Source organism: Perca flavescens, chromosome 10 (assembly GCF_004354835.1).
Source record: "Perca flavescens isolate YP-PL-M2 chromosome 10, PFLA_1.0, whole genome shotgun sequence".
Taxonomy (NCBI): domain Eukaryota; kingdom Metazoa; phylum Chordata; class Actinopteri; order Perciformes; family Percidae; genus Perca; species Perca flavescens.
In genome coordinates, this window is record NC_041340.1 from 19,137,477 (window position 1) to 19,156,592 (window position 19,116).

At 43.2% G+C, this 19,116-nt stretch overlaps 2 protein-coding genes across 13 annotated transcripts in view; both read right to left on the bottom strand.

The window, feature by feature from the left end:
• Nucleotides 1–257: 257 nt before the first annotated feature.
• The window catches only part of LOC114562568 (protocadherin gamma-A11), a 262,197-nt gene continuing 243,338 nt past the window's right edge, over nt 258–19,116 (bottom strand). For 10 of the 12 annotated variants that reach the window (XM_028589029.1, XM_028589032.1, XM_028589033.1 and 7 more), the window contains exons 2-4: nt 7,357–7,415; nt 3,982–4,079; nt 258–2,437 (exon numbers count right to left, since the gene is read on the bottom strand). In XM_028589029.1, the coding sequence (XP_028444830.1) occupies nt 2,154–2,437; nt 3,982–4,079; nt 7,357–7,415 (441 nt within the window). In that variant the 3' untranslated portion in view covers nt 258–2,153. Of the gene's footprint in view, nt 2,438–3,981; nt 4,080–7,356; nt 7,416–12,463; nt 15,418–19,116 lie in introns of those variants that run through there. The other 2 variants (XM_028589025.1, XM_028589026.1) reach the window with 2 other exon arrangements.
• LOC114563243 (protocadherin gamma-C5) lies at nt 15,234–18,791 on the bottom strand. Its single transcript, XM_028590095.1, has 2 exons — nt 16,338–18,791; nt 15,234–15,239 (listed from the first exon to the last, which is right to left on the bottom strand). Exons 1-2 carry the CDS (start codon nt 18,789–18,791, stop codon nt 15,234–15,236), a joined length of 2,460 nt encoding a protein of 819 aa, XP_028445896.1.

The window sequence follows — 19,116 nt, forward strand, 5'->3', positions numbered from 1 at the left end:
AAGAACATTAAGAGGTTACAGAAGGATAGAAACATTTCCATTTTTTTTCTTTACAGGGTGATAAAAGATAGTAGAGAGAAAATGAACACAAAAATATGCGCAACACATATCACAAGTTAACTAGTCTACGTGTGTTTACTTATCTAAAGTTGTCTTTAACTTATTTACACTGAAGAGTTAGTTGGCTTCCATGGTGCTTAGTTACTACATTGCAACACAAACTGTTGAAGAACATCTCAGATTTTATTCATTATTGATTTTTTTTTTTTTTTTTTTTAACTGTGGTTTTCTTATTTTTCTTGAAAAACAAAATGCAACACATTCCAGTAGTAAGCCACGCCTTGTGGAGAGGGACTTTTATTTTGAAAATGTTGGACGTGGTCCCTACTATACAAACAACTGGCTCATACCATCGACAGGACTTGTGTTTATTTACAGTGGGAAAGAGCCTCAAAGGGATCAGGGAGTGGAGGGGATCGGAGAGTGGTAGAGGGGCTAAGGTTTCCCATTGATTTCAATGGAGGAGGGATATTTAAAAGGGCTCTCAAGTGGTATCTCCTCACCAACAGGGACAGCTGTGCTTGGCTCTGTTGACCTCTACCTGGGTCAGTGCATTCAAGAAAGTTTAAGGGGTGGACAGGTCAACAGTGGTTCCTCTGTACATTCAGTGGGTAGAGCCAAGGTTGTTTCCCACCCCCTGGTCGATGTAATGATGCCACCTCAGTCTGTGTACCCCTCACCACACCCTTTCCACCCCCCTGACCCAGCCTGCAAGCTACCTTTTCTCATGCAGTTGTTTCTGGCCAGAGGCCTGACAGACAGATGGATGGCAAAGTAAAGACTTCATATGTTTTACAAACAATTCCTCTATGCTATCGAATCATTATCTCCCAAAGATAAAAATTTTACAGAAAAAAAAAAAAAAACATGTTACTGTGTCACATCAAGAAGTTTCTTCAACACTTCAGGATAGTGAGGGGTAATACTCTGTCGAGGCCCTAGAGGCCTGCAAAGTGTCTAGAGACACCTAAGCATGTAAGTTTACCACATCTATGCATTTTAAAGTGATTACTACCCCTACATCATCTTATCTTCATCAATACGAACAGTGCATTTCTCTTTGTTTGGCTCTCAACATAGGGTAGTGAGTGAGGGGAGGACACAAGATGGGTGTGTGGAGGGGAGGGTAGAGGGTGCTGGGCAGCAGGGCATGTTTGTGCCCATCTGGAGGTGTGATACAAGAAGCCAGTCCCTGCTGCTATACCACCTGCATGGCTCGTGACTCCATGACACAACACCCTCTGCCAGCCCTTCCTCCGGGTGCATGCTCAGGTCATAAAAATATCAGGAGAATAAAATCTTATTTTTTAAAACTATGATTACAAAAGTAATTCTCATTTTGTGTCAAAAATGCTACATGTGCATTATATTGACCTGCGATTGGAGTGAAGATAACAGATTCAGGATGTCCTATTTGCTTTTGCAATGCATAGTTTTGCAACTCTAAACTAGTATATGTGGTTTGAACCTTAAAGAGCATGCAGAATATTTTTTTAATATCTGTCAAACAACAGCCTTATATCCACAAGACTTATGGTTTAAGACCCTGCAAGGCTGACCCTATATAGGAATCTAATGGATGGCAACTAGCGTACTTTACAATAGCTGACTTTCCACCTCAGGGAAAGAGCACAATAAATCCAACATGAAAGACATTAACATTTCATCTCTGAATACATCACTGTGTATAGCCTTATCGTCCAAGCAAGGTTCCTTACACTGAATCTCTTTGTCCAAGTTTTCTTGATTTTGCCCCCAAAAAAAACAAAAAACAAAACAAAAACATCACAATAACCCCCCATACCCTGCCAAAATTATCTAACGACAAAGATTATGTGAGCAATACTAGACCTTTAGCACAACACGGTTATCAACACCAACAACAGTCTTCAGCACATTCATGACACTTTCAAAGAACCATCAACATCCATTCAACGTCCATGTGGTCAAAAGTGATTTGCTGTCATTATTTAGACCGTGGCTAACATGAGTGACAGCAGAGCAGTAAGATACCTAATGGGGGGGTATGGGGGGTTGAATTTCTCATCAGATCAGGCCAGGATTATTATTTCTCTACTTCTCTCCATCCAACTCTACTTCTTCTCCTTCTTGGTGGACTTCTTCTTGGAGGCAGGGGTCTGGGCAGCCTTGGGGGGCTCGGGCTGGGCCGAGGCCTGGGGTGGTGGCAGCGCCTGCTGGGCGGCCTGCTGGGCCGTGGCCTGCTGCTGCTGGGGGTTGGAGGTGAGGGTGGCCGTGCTACCAGGGATGTAGACGTTCTGGCGATAGTCGGGCACGTGCTGCAGGGTGAACTGGGGGCTGTAGCGGGTGCTCAGGCCCATGGTGCCGGGTCCCAGGGTGGCCGTAGCCTCACTCACTTCTGGGGGAAATGGAGACAGAGCGGGGAAATGAGGGGTAAGGAGGGAGAGGAGAAAGGGATGAAACTTGTTAGACAACAGGAAGCTATAGCATGACAGTGTTATATTAAAGTATGCAATGAAAATAGGCCATAAAAGGCAATCCAAATCAAGAGATAAGGTACTTGATTAAGGGAGATTTCGTTCGAACATAACATTTGATTTAAACATATTCCACTGCTCAGGCAAAACATGAGGTTGCAGTGAGCTGAACTAAAAGCATACTAGCATACTTCTCTGTGTTGCTATCACCGTGCCCCTAGTGTGTGTGTGTGTGTGTGTGCAAACATGACGTAGCTGCTCAGCTCATAATTCTCTCACAACCCCTGCATTGCAGAGACAGAGACACAAACGCTCCCTCCCCCATCCTGTAGTTCCTCTCAGCCTATAGTATATAAACACACATATGCACACGAAAACTTTCATACTAACTTGCTTCCAAACAGCCCAAGCAATAACTGATTTTTAATAATCTTTCTGCTCTTACACAGTGCTTTGTTAGTTGGTTACAGGTTTGGTTTTACGCTGTGATTATCAACACAGTGACAGTAAGTACAGAGGAGAGACGACCTTCAGTTTTTATCACACGCGCTGTTTAGTCTTTCCTTCCTGATGGCACTAACGGTTCATTCTGTCAAACTTGGTGCTGAGTTGCAGGTTACCACTGTTCCACAGACAGAGCCTTTTTCTCTCTCCATCTCTCTGTTCCCTGCGATGGAAAATTTCCACACCACGTCCGGTGCAGTGTCCAAGAGGTGGGAGGGTATGATTGTGTGTGTGTAGACGGAGGGAGATGTGATGTGTCAGTGGTTTAATTTACAGTGGAAACAATGACTTGAGTCTATTTGGCATCATGTCACCTTTTGCTCTTTGTCATTTCTGCGTATTTTGTGTTTGATTGTCACTATATTCGGTGTTGCTCAGCCTGCTTTCAAGGCCAAATTTATTCGTATTTTTCCATGTTAATACTAAGGCTTCCACAGAAAAAGCCCAAAGATGAATCACTGTGTCCCTCAGGTCTAGTATGGCAGTAAATGCAGGAACAGAGAAATAGGACAGTAGAAGGAGGACATGTCGTGCAATATGAGAATCTTTAGTTATGTATGAGCCCAAAGGTTGCATATTACATAACTTTTCATGTCGCTCTATAGCCTTCTGCTTATGATAAAACACTGTGCATGTGATCAGTGTTTACAGTGGAAACATGCATCTCTGTCATGTTGTTGAATTCAACACATCATCTGTACCGTTCATCTAAGAGACTGCAGGTAGTTACATCCACTGTCTGAATATCCTCTGGATAATTATTAACATACAACCACGACATCAATGTGGAGCTTCATCAATGAGCGAGTCTGGCGAGTTGCCATCCTATCAAACAGGAACCTAAACAAACAACCCCTGCCCTCGCACCCTCGCTAAGCTTATGAAGAGAAAGAAATTGTTTTGTAAAAGAGAAGATAAAGTGATAGAAGGGAGGAAAAAGATGACAAGGTATAGAACTCACCGTTGGCTGCAGCCATCAGGGCCTGGAGCTGCTCAGCCTCGGTTGGTGGTTGGGGCCAGGGGCCAGTTCCCATGGCAACCTCAGGTCCTCCAGTTGCCCTATGGCGAAAACGAGGAAAGAACAACGGTCAATAACTGGTGGTTCGTCCTCTCCAATGTGTGTTAGCTCACTGGTTTGACAGTTGGTGGTTTATGATGTAAAGGCAAAGCAGCTGATGGCAAAGTACACAGCCTGAGGGGAACTCAGCAAAGATAACAAGTAGCATGTATAGTTTACAAAACAGGGTGTTCCTCAAACAAACGCGCACTCTTAAACACACTCTTGTCTGTCTGCACACAGACACAGTAGCAAGCGTGTTTGCGCATTCACACACAGTAAACATTGTACAACGTTTACACTCTCTCCGGTATGACCATGAGAAATTCGTTGTCTAGTAAATCTGATTAAATATTTAATGATCCCACCTTTAAAAGGAAATGGCTGTCTACATAGTCACTCATGCGGTGCTCAGTAGGCATTGAACATTTCCATCTGGCAAAACTTCCCCTTCAAAGGCTTGTTTATTTAAAGTCTGCAATTTGCATGTGGGGGCAACAAAGGAGAAAGCAGACCTGCGATCTATTATGCTCACCTACTTATTTCCATTCCCACACACCAACACAGGCTCTACCACTGACAACTAGGTCACGATGCTTTAATCCTGGCTCTGCTCCTGTTCCCAAAGTGCAAATATACCTCCATCTTTGGATTTTTACATGGTGCTTGTTTTATTGGTCATGAAACTGCAAGTTATCTTCATACTGCTGGTACACTATGTCAGAAAACCAATACAAATCACAAAATGTCCTATAAAAACATCATGGATGCTGCTTCTAGAGTTGTTCCAGAGCAAAAACAATATGACTTTAGCTCATCTCTCACCCTCCTAAATTGTGTGTTCAATACATTGATTATTTGACTTTTTGGGGTAATAAACCACTTGAGGGCATTTAGTGGAGGATCATTTGCCCACAGGGACATGGGTAAAAGGTCCTGGTGAAGTGTACAGATCCAAAGAGGACAGTAAATAACACAGTAAGGTCTCATGCCCTACTTTCTGACAAATACAGGCGTGTACAGTGTGTTAAATACCTAGAAGATGACGAGGAACACTCTATTTAAAACCAACAAAAAAAAAAAAAACTTGGACAAATTGGTCTGCTTCAGGGAATTAAGAGAAAGTAAAGGACACAACAAGGGAAAAGGGGAAAAGGAATGCTAACATAAATACAGGGATTTGTTGAAGAGCAGGTTGCCAGATCTCACTGCCAAAACTTTGAAGTGGTTTTCAGTTCGGCGCCAGAGAGAGACTGAGGGAGAGAAACATGTAGCCTACAGTCTGTGCCAGGCAGCCAATGAGAAACAGGTTGGGTAAGAGCATGGTCAGTAAAGCCAGGGCAGCCATTTTGTGCCTCTACACATCACTTTAGATAAAAGGGAATGCTTCATTTGAGCTAAATTGGCATCTCTCTGAACTTATCACATCCTGTGGTCGTGTTAAGTGCCTCCTGTGGTCAGGATTATCATTTCCCTTTGGGCTATATTGTGAACTGTGGTCCAGAGGGATGTCCTTGGTTGGCCAGACAGGGCTATCGTATTTCTTTTGCAACCTTACAGTAGATTACATGTTTTATCTCTAAGAATGGCCTTCCTTGTTGTTTTGCAGATAATCTTCTAGACATTAGCTTAATTTGAGTCCACTCAGCCAGTCACATGGTGAGATGCTGACATCTGACTGTAATGTGTGGACCACTGTTTACTTTTGCATTACATCTGCATTGTCTCTTTCTTGTTGATAAATCACATGAAAAAGCCACGCGGTGATGTTGAGCTACAACCATCACAGACATACATCAAAGGCAACACTGTATGATAAGCGAGTCTTCAAGGACAGAAAACAAGAGCTCTCAAAGTATAATAACTATATGTACAATATAGCACACATACAAGGCATAACAAATCTACAAAACACTGCACAGAAATTCAAAAGTGTCACACTCCTTTCTACACCACAGCAGGCATTGTGGCCTATGCACATCGATCAACAAACCCCATCAAACTTTTAGGGAGACTAACAGAAGCTATGGGTTAGGTACATCTACACACAGCACAGCACTCAACTGCAGTGCACTACCTAAAAGATTTTAGCCACTCTCTGCCCTTATAAGCTGATCAGGTCCCTCTTCCACCGAACCGTGACTTGACAAAACTGAACACTGATCAGCTTCTAAGGACAGAAAGTGACCACATAGTTTCTACATCTAAATTAGTACCTTGTCCCACTCTTCGGCGTCCATCGTATGTGTGTACCGTATGGCATGTGGGGGCTAAAAAAACAACAAGTTATACAGTCTGAAAGAACCATTGTATATTTGACTAATGGCTTGAGTTAATATAAGGAAAATGCTGAGATATTGTGCTCTAGATTTCAGTGGAAAATATGTTGAGTCTGAAATATCTATTTAAAATACCAGAGATGGGAAGTTAGTTTTCTTTTTCTCCACCACTAACATAAATTATGCCCAAAGTATCCATAATTCCAGTGGTATTCTATAACGACAGTGGTGTGTGTGTGTCTAACATTTTCCTGACTTGGCTCAACAGAGCGTTTTGCCACAGCTGGTATGTTTCAGGGAGAAGCCTTGACTCATAGAATGTGTTGTGCAATCATTGTTGTAAAAAACTGTTACTGCACACACTATTTTAGCCCACACAATATGGACAAATAGCAATCATCAACCATTTGCATACACGCTCACTAAAACACACAACTGAAGTGAAGAAACACAATTCATCTATTGTCGTTAAAGCAAGTCAGTACAACTTCTCAGATGGCAGAAACTACGGAGAGTGCAAGAAGGATAAATACACTATCCCATCCCCCCACTAGCTCTGGTCACCGTCCCTCATCAATAGTACTGAGTGATGGCACACAGGCTCAGAGAGCGCAGAGAGGAGAGGAACAGGAAGGGAGGGGGAGTGGAAGCTGTGGCAGCCATTTTATAAAGCAGCCTGGAACCAGGCAGAGATGCTCATTCAGGAGTGTTAATCAAGAATCTGAATTCACTGAGCAGAATCATGCAATAAAATCATCACTAAAGTGTAATTCACTGTAGTGACTATTTCAAGTCAGATTCAGATGGTTCTATTGTGATTTTGTTGTTATTAGTACTCTAAAATCACCAATTTGCAGGGGGCGAGTTCTTACAGCACCCACTACCATCCCCCTCTGTTTTTATTCCTTATCCTTTAGCACTCCCTCTGTCTTTACGATAAGCTTGCCTTGTTCAGCACAACAACATGTCCTGGAAATTACGGGCATCTCAGTTTACTCACCCACTAGGTCCGGGTCTCGGTCCCTGTGTGAAGCGCCAGTCATTGTTGGGGGGCTTTTGCTGTGAAGAGATAGAAGATGCAACATGAATCGTATGTTTCATTGCAACAGCAAGGCGTTTCTGAGGTGTAACTTGCTTTGTTGCTTTGTGGCTGACACATCTGTGTTTGTGATGTTTGTCTGTGATTTTGAAAAATCATGATGGCGCAGCAGATATAACACATGCCTTTGGTGTGGGAGACCTGGGTTCGAGTCCCACTGTGATACGTCAACCAATGTGTCCCTGAGCAAGACACTTAACCCCTAGTGGCTCCAGAGGCGTGCAACCTCTGACACATATAGCAATTGTAAGTTGCTTTGGATAAAAGCGTCAGCTAAATGTAATGTAATGAAAACCTTACATTTTTCAGTGAGCCTCAACAAAGGGTTACAGATGGAAACAAATATCTGTATGCTCAGGCATCCATGTTGTTCCAAAAGCTGTGGAGCATAAAATGCTGCAGGGGAGCGAACACGAACACACACACACACACAAAGCTTCTGAATCTCACTGCACACAAACTAAACTAAAATACAAAATGTAACAGTTCATAGGTAAAAATAAATGCAGGCAAAGCAAAACTATGACACTCCCACAAGACTTTTTGAGGGACAGATTTGTGAGCTTCCCTGCTAATTGATTAACTACAGGGCCTTTAATAAGCATTCACTTGTTAATAGATGGAAGATAATGCTGTTTATTATTTTGATACCAAAACATCATAGAGATAAGGCAACGATGGTGGCTCAGCAGTGATAAAAGTCTCTCTCATCTCTGTGTCCCTTCTACTCTCTATCTCTATTAATGCCTTGAAGCCCATTGCACTCTTGTCCATCTCTACCTCACTGGCCATGCCACCATGTCTTTTCCATCTCTCTAGCTCTTTCCCTCTCTCTCAGGCTCTCTTGTTGTGCAATGATGCAGTGAATAGACCCTTGGCTTGGCTCCAGATTCTGCTGCCTAATCGACACAAGAGAGAGAGGCCAGCAGGATGATGTGCTGCATTATTAAAAGAGCTGTTTTACCCGAGGGAATGATGGAAAGAAGCAGAGCAGGACAGAAAACAGAACGCAAAAAATACCTACACAAAAGGAACAGTCATGACTGGAGTATCTATTAGAATGCAGGTAAACAAATGCACCAGTGAATGGTGACTTACTGAATGTACAAAGGAAGGAAACACAGGATGTCAAAACAAGTGAAATTGGGAAAAGTGTTCAGTATCCATGCAGACTAAACGAGTGCCAGCCCATGAAAAGAGAATTACCGAGAACATAACAGCAACTTGAATGGGTGAGTATAAATGGCTGACTGGATTCAATTTCAATTTCATCCAAAAGGGTCCGTTTCACCTTGGTGATGAGTCAAGTCTCGGGAACACTCATAACTTATCATTATTAGAAAACTATAGTGGATGAGGATGATAAGAGGACATATTTGAACTAGTGCATATGTACGTGGGCATGCAGTCTGTCTGAGCTTTGGTAGAGAGAGAAAGGATCAGCACTGAGTGGAGGCAAACATAGAGAGGCCCAGCATTCCAGCTGTGTGACTCGTTCTCACCACACAGACACACACTTGTCATTTCCAAGGTCTAATCTCACTGCAGGCATATGGAGTAAAGGGTAACAGACTGGAATATTGGGTCCCACTGCTTTCTTAAGGTAAACAGTACTCTAATCCTGCATGCTTCATTATGGACAACTTGGCTACACCTACACATCACAAGCAGCCAGGTTATATCCAAAAATGTAAATCTCTTCTGCTCAAGAAGAAAGTCAATCTAAGGGAATTCATCCTTTCACTCAACTGAACCACAAAGTGTTAAAAGTTGCTGAGTTTTTAGGTTGAGATTGTTTATACAACATTTGTCAGGGAAAACAAATCTCAAGCCAGGTTTAATGGCACACAGGCATCAACATCTAATTGACCAAGCTCCAATTATCTTTAGATCTGCTTGTTTTTGTTACATAATCTCTGAAGTGAGTTGAGCACTTACGATAGATGCACAATACTTTTTTTTTCAGAGTGCAAGTTTGATTTAAAAGGCATGAGAAAGAGAGAGAAGGTCAAACACACTACTCAGGGAGACTAGGCGAATGGAGAGAGATGAAGGGATTACAGTTCTGTGGGCCTGGATTCTCATCCAATTGAAATACTTCCATACCTTTATACAATGTCAGTCTGCTTCTCTTACATCTTTACATTGAACCAAAGAGCTGTGAGGGCTCCCCAGGTGAATTTCAACTTGCCTGAGTTTATTAGCTACCACAACACAATGTCTGTCAGTTGAAGTACTATCATTTTAAGAGAAGAGATGGATATTCATTATGTGAGCACTGGATTCATCAGGGGGTATACACTGGACTACTCATCCAACATTTGTGCTAAAACATCTGGTTGACCACTTCTCTATCATGATACGTAAAGGTTTATCCAGGTGTACAAAAAACATGTGATCTCACCCCTTTCTCTCCGTCTGACAGGGCTGACAAAATACATTAAATGCAAAAGCTTCCTTCCCACATACGTTCCATTAACCTTTGTGTGTGTATGTTAAAAACTGAAGCTTCAGTTTGCTAACACACACACACACACACACACACACACACACACACACACACACACACACACACACACACACACACACACACACACACACACACACACACACACACACACACACACACACACACACACACACACACACACACACACACACACATTGTATTGGTGTGTAACTGTGTCTGGAGTGCACTTGGTGCTCTGACTCAAATGAGGAAGTCATATCTGTTCTGTTGCTCTGATAACCTTCAGCGTACTCACACATACACACCATATAACCATCAGCACATAAGCAATGATTGTGCCAGTAGAAATCTAAAAAGATATATAGAAAAATGCGATGTGTAACCACTAAAATGCTGGATTCATTACATTGTTATTCATTACAAGGTAAAGGCTAAGCAAGCGACAAGGGAAAAGCACATGCTTGATTTTTAACATTCCTCTTGCTTAAACAAACATGACTCAATTCACACAACAGTTTTTCTGAGCAGCATGAGCCAGTTTGTCGCATGTGCAGCTTCATCATCCGTTAAAAGAATATTTACAAAACAGCTCCGCTAGCCATAGTCAGCACGTGCCGACCCTTATAAACTCCCACAGACTCAAAGACTGAAAAACTAACACAAGGTCATGGGAATTTTCAGATCCTGCTTCATATCTAAGACTTTGCTATGGAAAGGGGAATAATTGCAAAAATGGAAGTAAGAAGGCAATTAAGTTGGTTACTCAAGCTCATGACTTCAGGATTACATGTCATGTTTCTATGTCCACTGAGCCAGAAAGCTCAATTAATCATGGGAATATTTATCTTTCAATGCAAAGAGGTATGTGTTGCAGGCCAATTGGTATATAAAAAAAAAAAAAAAAAAAACTTTTTGTTAGCACATAGTTAAATAGAGTGTACCAAAACAGCACACTGCACATGAATAGAAAATACAAAGGGCAGTGGGAAGCGACTGACAATTGGGCACTAAGGGACCAGGGTCGTGCTAAAATTAAACACTACTGGAGACTCCGCATGCCTGATGCACACAATCTCACAAACAAGCATATAAACACACAGTAATGGCTGCTGCTCTAAAGCCATTATAGGCTGTGACGTCTGTCACTATGGCACACGTGTAAGAAGCCATCCTTCCTTTCTCTTTGTCTATCCCTCTATGCCTTTTCCTCTGTTGTCCTCATTGCACACGTGTTACTAAAGCAGGGTGACAGATGGTACTCTGCTGACCTCAGGAACATCCTAATTCAGCACAGACAGTGCCAATGTAATACAGATCCATGAGAAACAGGAGACTCTTATGGATATTTAACAGACACAAGGGCAAACATCCTGTTGTGTGGAGAAGAAATAGTAATCACCAAAACAACACAGCAACAATAATGAGCTTCAATCAAACTCTACATTAAACATGACATGGCTGGTGATGAACCCTCATACTCGCCTTATTTCTTTTCGTTGAATCCCCTAAAGTGACTCATCCAAGTGAGAGTACTGGCAGCCATCTTCTATCCCTGACACGGCTAAACACTTAACACTGAATGGGTTGGCTATGTCTAATGCATCATTATCTGGTTAGCTTTGCTTCACACCCCACTCTAAACACTTATAAAAAAGGCATTTGTGACCGTGATCTAAGAATGGAAAATATAAATATCTGTCCAGAACTCACAAAAACAAATCACTCATGTGATGCTGAGTCCTGGAACCAATCACCAAAAGTTCATAGGACAACAGGAAGTCAGGGGTCAGGCCAGTGACCCCATGAATTCCTGTTTTTCAGCTACTGCTTTATTCTTTGCCTCCCCCGACCCCACACCTCTTTCCATTTTCTTTCCTTGGCTATTTTCCTCTCCTTCACCTCCCATCTCTCCCTCGGTCATCCTTTTCCCCTCTGTCTGCCATTCCACTGAGCCAACACTGCAGGATATTTTCATCTGTCTGTCTCCTCCTCTCCATCTGTTAGGAGCACTTATGTTTCCCCCTTTTCCTTTCCTTTGCCATTTCTCCTTAACTACCTTCTTTCTGCCTGACTTTCTCTTTATTGGTTTCTTTCTTATCCATAAAGAACAGCTCCTCTCTATCAATTTAGTTACTGGAAGTCAGATATAGTAACCACATTTGTCTATACCTTAGGTCAGATTAAATATTTAGATGTTATTTACTGTGCCCAAACCTGTCTAGTAGGACAACAACGCTCTAAGAGCTGTTTCACCATGTAGAGAGAGGGATCCTCTTGCCAAAACAAAATAGGTTTCAGATAAAATACTGCAGAGCTACGTGACAGAGGAAATCTAGGTTAGCACTCTACTGTTAAGAGTAAGCATCAAAACCATGACTTTAAACTACCATACAATATCAAAACTGCATGTGAAAAACATTTCTTGAGATACTTAATGCATTTCTAAAACCCATCTATAGATACTGAAACCCCTGTATTGGTCTTTTCCCACAATGGCATATCCCACCGATGCCATGCTTGCTCTCCCACATCCCTCACCTCATTGGCTGAGTTCATAAGGTGCTTCCTGCTGAGTGTCATGTTGAGTGTGTTGTTTTGACTCAGCATGGGTGTCTTCATAAATACAAAGTCACTCCGGCTGGATATGGTGGAGTAGCAGGGCCTGTAGGTGCGTGAGTGCGGGTCCTGGGGGCCTCCCACAACCTCCATATAGCGTATGGGTCCATCAGTATTGAGCTGCAGATGCAGGTCCTTGCTTGGCCTCTGATGGTAGCGGCTGGACCTGTGGCGGCCGTAGCAGCAGCTGCAGTCAGAGTCTCCCAGCACTGGGTCACGGTGCCTTAGGCAGCGAACCATGAGGACAACAAAGGTGATGAAGGACACAGCTGATACACAGGCTAGAGAGATGATGAGGTACAAAGTGATGTCTGACATCCCAGTGCGGTGGTAGAAGGGTGTGTGGCGAGGGCTTGCTGGAGCATCGTTGGCTGTGCCCTTCTCATCCACAGTTACTGTAATGTTCACAGAACTGGACTTCGGTGGATCACCATTGTCCTGAATGATGATCATTATGTCATAAGTCAAGCCCCCTTCCTCCTCTGCCCACTTGCGGGCTGTGCGGAGCTCACCGGTGTGCGCCCCTATACGGAACATGCCAGCATTTGGTCCAGGGGCGATGGAGTAAAACAACCATGCATTGTGCCCACTGTCTGCATCCACCCCTACAAGTTTATTTATGAGATGCCCTGGGTTGGCAGATGGGGGCACAGTGAACTGTAATCCTTTGTCTTTTGGGTAGGCAGGGTGTACAATCACTGGCATGTTGTCATTCACATCCACCACAAACACATGCACCGTGACGTTGGCTGTCCGTGGGGGCACCCCAGCATCCCGGGCCTGCACCTCAATACGGAAAGCTTTAAGCTGTTCATGATCCAATGAGCGCATGCTGTAGATATGGCCACTCTCTGGATTAATGTAAACATAAGAAGATATGGGTGAGCCCTGGACCATGCCGGAAAGGATGGTGTATGAGATGCGGGCATTGTCACCAAGGTCTGGGTCAGTGGCTGAAACAGCAGCAATGGGGGCACTGGGAGCATTGTTCTCTGGGATGTCCACAGAGTATGAAGGCTGAGAGAAAGTGGGGGCATTGTCATTTACATCAGAGAGCTTCACCATAAAGGTGGTTTGTGATGAAAGGGGAGGGGAACCAGCATCAGTGGCCTTGATGACCACTGTGTATTCTGGGACAATCTCACGGTCGAGGATTCCAGCAGTAGTGAGGCTGTAATGCCTGCCAAAAGCTGAGTTAAGTTTGAATGGCAAACCTGGTTGGACAGTTAGTGTAACCTCCCCATTCACACCAGAGTCCAGGTCCCGTGCACTTATGAGCGCTATAACAGTCTCTGGTGCTGAGTCCTCTCTGATAGGACTGGTCAGTGATGTCAGTGTCACCTCTGGTGCATTGTCATTCATATCAATGATGTCCACTACAACGTTACAGGAGCCCTCCATAGCGGGAGAGCCACCATCTCTGGCCTGCACTGTGATGTGGTATGCAGTGGCTATCTCATAATCCACATCACCCTTCACACGGATCTCGCCGTTTTTAGAATCCACACTGAAAAGATTAACAACACGTTCCGGTGTGTATTTACTAAACAGGAAAGATATTTCTCCGTTGTTACCCGAATCAGCGTCAGTCGCGTTCAATTTCGTAACTAAAGTGCCCCGTGCAACATTTTCTAATAGCCTAACTTTCTTTACCGTCTCGTCAAAGACGGGCGCATTGTCATTTACATCTAAAACTTTAATGAGCATAAGTGTTGAGCCAGATCTCTCCGGCTGACCCCCATCTACGGCAGTGAGCAAAAGGCGAAACGAGGCCTGCGTCTCCCTGTCCAAAGGTTTATTCACCATTAGCTCTGGAAACTTGCTACCGTCACTTTTAGTTTCCACATTCAGAATAAAAAAGTCATTTGCTGCTAGATGGTAAGTGCGTAACGAGTTGGTACCCACGTCTGGGTCGTGTGCGCTCTCCAAACGGAACCTTGTGCCTGGAGCAGCCGCCTCCGATATCTCCAGAGAAATGTTGCTTGTTGAAAACTGCGGTGCATTGTCATTAACATCCAGAATGTCCACCACGACTCGATGAATGTCTAAAGGATCCTCCAGAACTATTTGAAGGTGTAGTGAACATGCAGAACTTAATTCGCACATTTGCTCCCTGTCAATTATTTGTTTGATAACCAAATCGCCGGTCGCCTGCTTTACCTCAAAATACTGCGTTGTGGATTCCGAGACCACCCGCAACCTCCTCTGAACAATCCCATGAGCAGAAAGACTCAAATCTTTAGCGATATTCCCAACGACAGAGCCCGGAATTAGTTCCTCCGGTACGGAATAGCTGAGCTGAGCTGACGCACAGGAGAGGCAAGCTAGATAAAAGCAAAGCCTCCACAGCCTCCCTCCTCCGGAGCGCTTCCTCTGTCTGGAGTCCATTGTGCTGCGCTCCGAGGATCGGAGAATGGTAAAGTTTTTAACTTCTTCTTTCACCGTAACGTATCCATAGTAGCGTTAAAACGAGGCGACCAGGCTTGATGGTAAACATTTCCGTTTCAAAAATAGAGCGATGGGAAGTTTTGACGTGATCATGTCGGCCGATTTTTAAGGAAAAAACGAGGACGAAAATCAAAGTATTTTCTGCCTCCACTGAAACTCTCTGCTCTGTCTCCTCCGCCTCACTCCCCACATGGGCGGAGAGAGACCACAGAGGCCTTCCCCCTAATTGGAAGACAGGGCTGGTTCAACTCTGTCACACAGCTCACACACAGAGTGAAAACTTTCCAGTGACTCCACTTCCACTGTTGTCAGTGTAGCCTGTCAACTTCATTCTCATTGTAAAAGTTTGAGAGGGCAATAGAAACGGAGTAACAGAGGAATGTGACTGTGGAAAATTACGCAAGAAAAAATATATGGAGAATAGATGCTATCTTATTGTTACCGTTGACAAATTCAGTCACGTGCTCTCATTGAGCGCTCCTCATTATCTAAACACAGCAGCGTATCAAGCAGCTTTTTTTATAGCAATGCTATTTGTATCCGCAGGGGGGCATGGTTTCCAAATTGGTTTTCCACTACCGCAAGTCTATCAAAGGGAAGTTTAAGGGCTTAAATGCTTCACTATGAAGTACAAAGTATTTTGAAAAAATATGCAAGCTATAAAATACCACGGAAAGAACAATTTATGTATCCTACAGAGCAGAGTTTTGTTTGAGAAGAAACAGCAATGATAAAATATTGTTTCAAACAATACAAGATATTGTAGTTTATTCAAATGGACCATTGAAAGAAAGTTAGAGAGAAAAATAGCGATGACACGCAAAGTAGTTTAACCTAAACATTTAAATTAAAGATGAAAACATCATTTTCACACAAGGGCATCATTAAATCTATGTTTTACATTTTATTTTGAACCTATATATTATATTTCATAAACATATATATATATATATATATATATATATATATATATATATATATATATATATATATATATATATATATATTATAATTTCAAATATGTTGCAGGGTTTGATAATTATGAAGCAAGATAGTAGTCTATGTGATCTGCGACGTATCGCAACCCTGGCATCTACTTTATACCGAGTTTGTGTGACACACCTTACGTATGTAGGCCTACGCATAATTAATCAAAGAGATGCAGAAATATTTGCGCGTGACTGAATAATTATATGTAGAAAAATTTATAGATAGATGTTGTTTTGCTTCCACAGTTGATTAACTTCCATAACAGACTATGCTATAATTAAGTATTTCCTGTACTAAATGCTAAAAATGAAAAAAAAATTGTATTCATTTTTAAGAAACCTGGTTGTTTTCTCCTCACCTGTTGGCTTTCAAAGGTCCAGGTGCTGTCGGGTAAAGACGCATCCAGAACACTGATCACCTCCTTAAAGTCATTGGTGCTGCTGGGCTTAATCAAAGTGAAATCACTGTACTCTGACATCGGAGACATACAGGACCTGAAGGACTGACTCTGAGACAACATGTCTCCTCCCAGGACCTCCACGTACTTTATAGGTCCATCAGTGTTGAGCTGAATCTGCAGGTTTCTGTTGGGGTTCTTGTAATCATCACAGTCGCTCCGTCTCATGCAGCAACTACCGCTGCTTCTGCTGTTCCTCATGCATTTAACCGCTAAGATGAGAAAAGTCACCAGAGACAGCACGGACACCGAGGCCAGAGAGAGAATCAAATAAAGGGTGATTCTCCCAGTTTTTTTGCTGGGCTCGGCCACTTTCTGTCGGAGGTCTAAGATGGGCTCATGGAGGCCGTCCTCCAGCAGGATGGACACCGTGACGGTGGCGGACTGGACCGGTTCCCCGTCGTCCTGAATCTCTATAAGCAGCCTCTGAGAGGAGTCGTCCTGCTCGGACACAGCGCGTTTAGTCCTCACCTCCCCTGTGTACAGATTGACAGTGAACAGAGAGGCGTCTGTGGCCTCCGCCAGTTTGTAGGAGATCCAGGCGTTATGGCCCGAGTCAGCGTCCACGGCCGTCACCTTAGTAACCAGGTGGCCTGCTTTAGCGGAGCGGGGCATCCTCTGATGAGAGAGGGAGCCCAGGGCAGCGGAGGAGGGGTAAATAACAGCGGGGGCATTGTCGTTCTGGTCCAGGATAAAAACATGGACAGTGGCGTTGCTGCTGAGAGACGGAGAGCCCTGATCCTTTGCCTGAACCTGAATCTGAAACACCTTCAGTTTCTCATAGTCAAACGAGTGCATGCTGTAGATGCTGCCGTTATCTGAGTTAATGTAAACATAAGATGAGACAGAAACGTCCTGCACTTTAGAGTCAAGTATAGAGTAAGAGATTTTGGCGTTTTCACCAAAATCCAGGTCAGATGCTGATACTGAGTACAGTATAGAGCCTGGTACCCCATTCTCTTTTAAATACACATTATATGAGGGCTGAGTAAATATAGGAGGGTTGTCGTTCACATCAGTGATGCTGACAGGTATAATCTTCTTACTGGACAGAGGAGGAGAGCCTGAATCAGTGGCTGTTATCTCAATATTATACTCTGAGAAGCTTTCTCGGTCTAATAAACCATTTGTAACCAGTGCATAATTATTAGAAAAAGAAGGTTTCAGATTAAAAGGAGAACCTTTGGTGAGTTGTAACGTCACTTTACCGTTATCACCGGAGTCAAGGTCTCGCGCACTGATCAAAGCCACTACAGTGCCACTTGGTGCGTCTTCGCGTACTGGCTTTGGCTGAGAAGTGAAAACTATTTCTGGAGCATTATCATTGAAATCAGTAATATCAACCTGCACGCGACAGTGGCCCTCCATTTCAGGGCTGCCTTTATCTTTTGCAGATACATCAATGGCATACGTGTTGGTAGTTTCATAGTCTAACTCTCCTTTCAGAATGATTTCACCTGTTGAGGGGTTAATATCAAAGAGTGACAAAAAAGATTCTGGTGTCCGAGAACCAAATGAGAATTCAATTTCACCATTTAAACCTTCATCTGCATCTGTTGCTTTGGGCTTTATAACAACAGCCCCATGTAAACTTTTTTCACCCAAAGTTACTTTATAAATGTTTTTTTCAAACACAGGAAAGTTATCGTTAGTATCAAGCACATGTATGGTTATTTGTAAGGTTCCAGATCTTACTGGATTCCCACCGTCTAAAGCTGTTAGTATTATTTTGTGAAGTGCTTTTCTCTCTCGATCTAGAGGCTTTTCTAAAACAAGTTCTGGAACGGTATTACCACCCTCCATCTCTTTTATTTTAAGGGAACAACATTCATTTTTACTAAGAGTATATGATTTGAGTGAATTGCTTCCAACGTCGGGGTCTGTTGCGCTCTCCAAAGGAAAGCGCGTGCCAACTGCTGCTACTTCGGCTAATTTTAAAGATAATTCATTTGAAAGGAAACTTGGAGAATTGTCATTAATATCTCTTATTTCAACCTCAATTCGGTGTAACTGTAGCGGGTCTTCAATAACTACTTGCAGAAGCAGAACACAGTTGGCGCTTTGTCCACATAAAGCCTCTCTGTCTATTCTGTCATTCACCACCAGCTCGCCTTTCCCCGCATCCACAGTGAAATACTGCTCACCAGCCTCAGAGGCGACACGCAATTTACGTTCAAAAATCTCAGATAGTCCCAAACCCAGATCTTTGGCTAGATTTCCTACCACAGCACCCTGTTTCAGTTCCTCTGGGATGCTGTAACGAGTCTGTCCGTTAATTGTACTCCACAAGAGAAAGAAATGATGCCACCAAAGAGCCTGCCATCTCCACTCTCGGTATCCCATTCTCTTTGTCATCCCTGATTCAGTAAAATACATCATTTCGAATCCACAAAAACAGAGAACATAAAGTCAAAATCCAAATTCCACGAGCGTAACATATTCCGTTAAAAAGACGTCTGTTCATGGTCAAAAATAAATTTTAGATATAACCTTATACGCCGAGTATATGAACCATTTACCTACTCTCCTCCCACTCTGAGCATTGTGGTTTTGGTGCTGAAGCTGCATGGGGGAGGGAGTAGATCTCTTTGTACAGTTCTGAACGTTATTGGTGCACAGCATCTCTCTCTCACGTCCAATCAGAGGGAAACTGAGCAACACCGTTAAAGACACACTAACC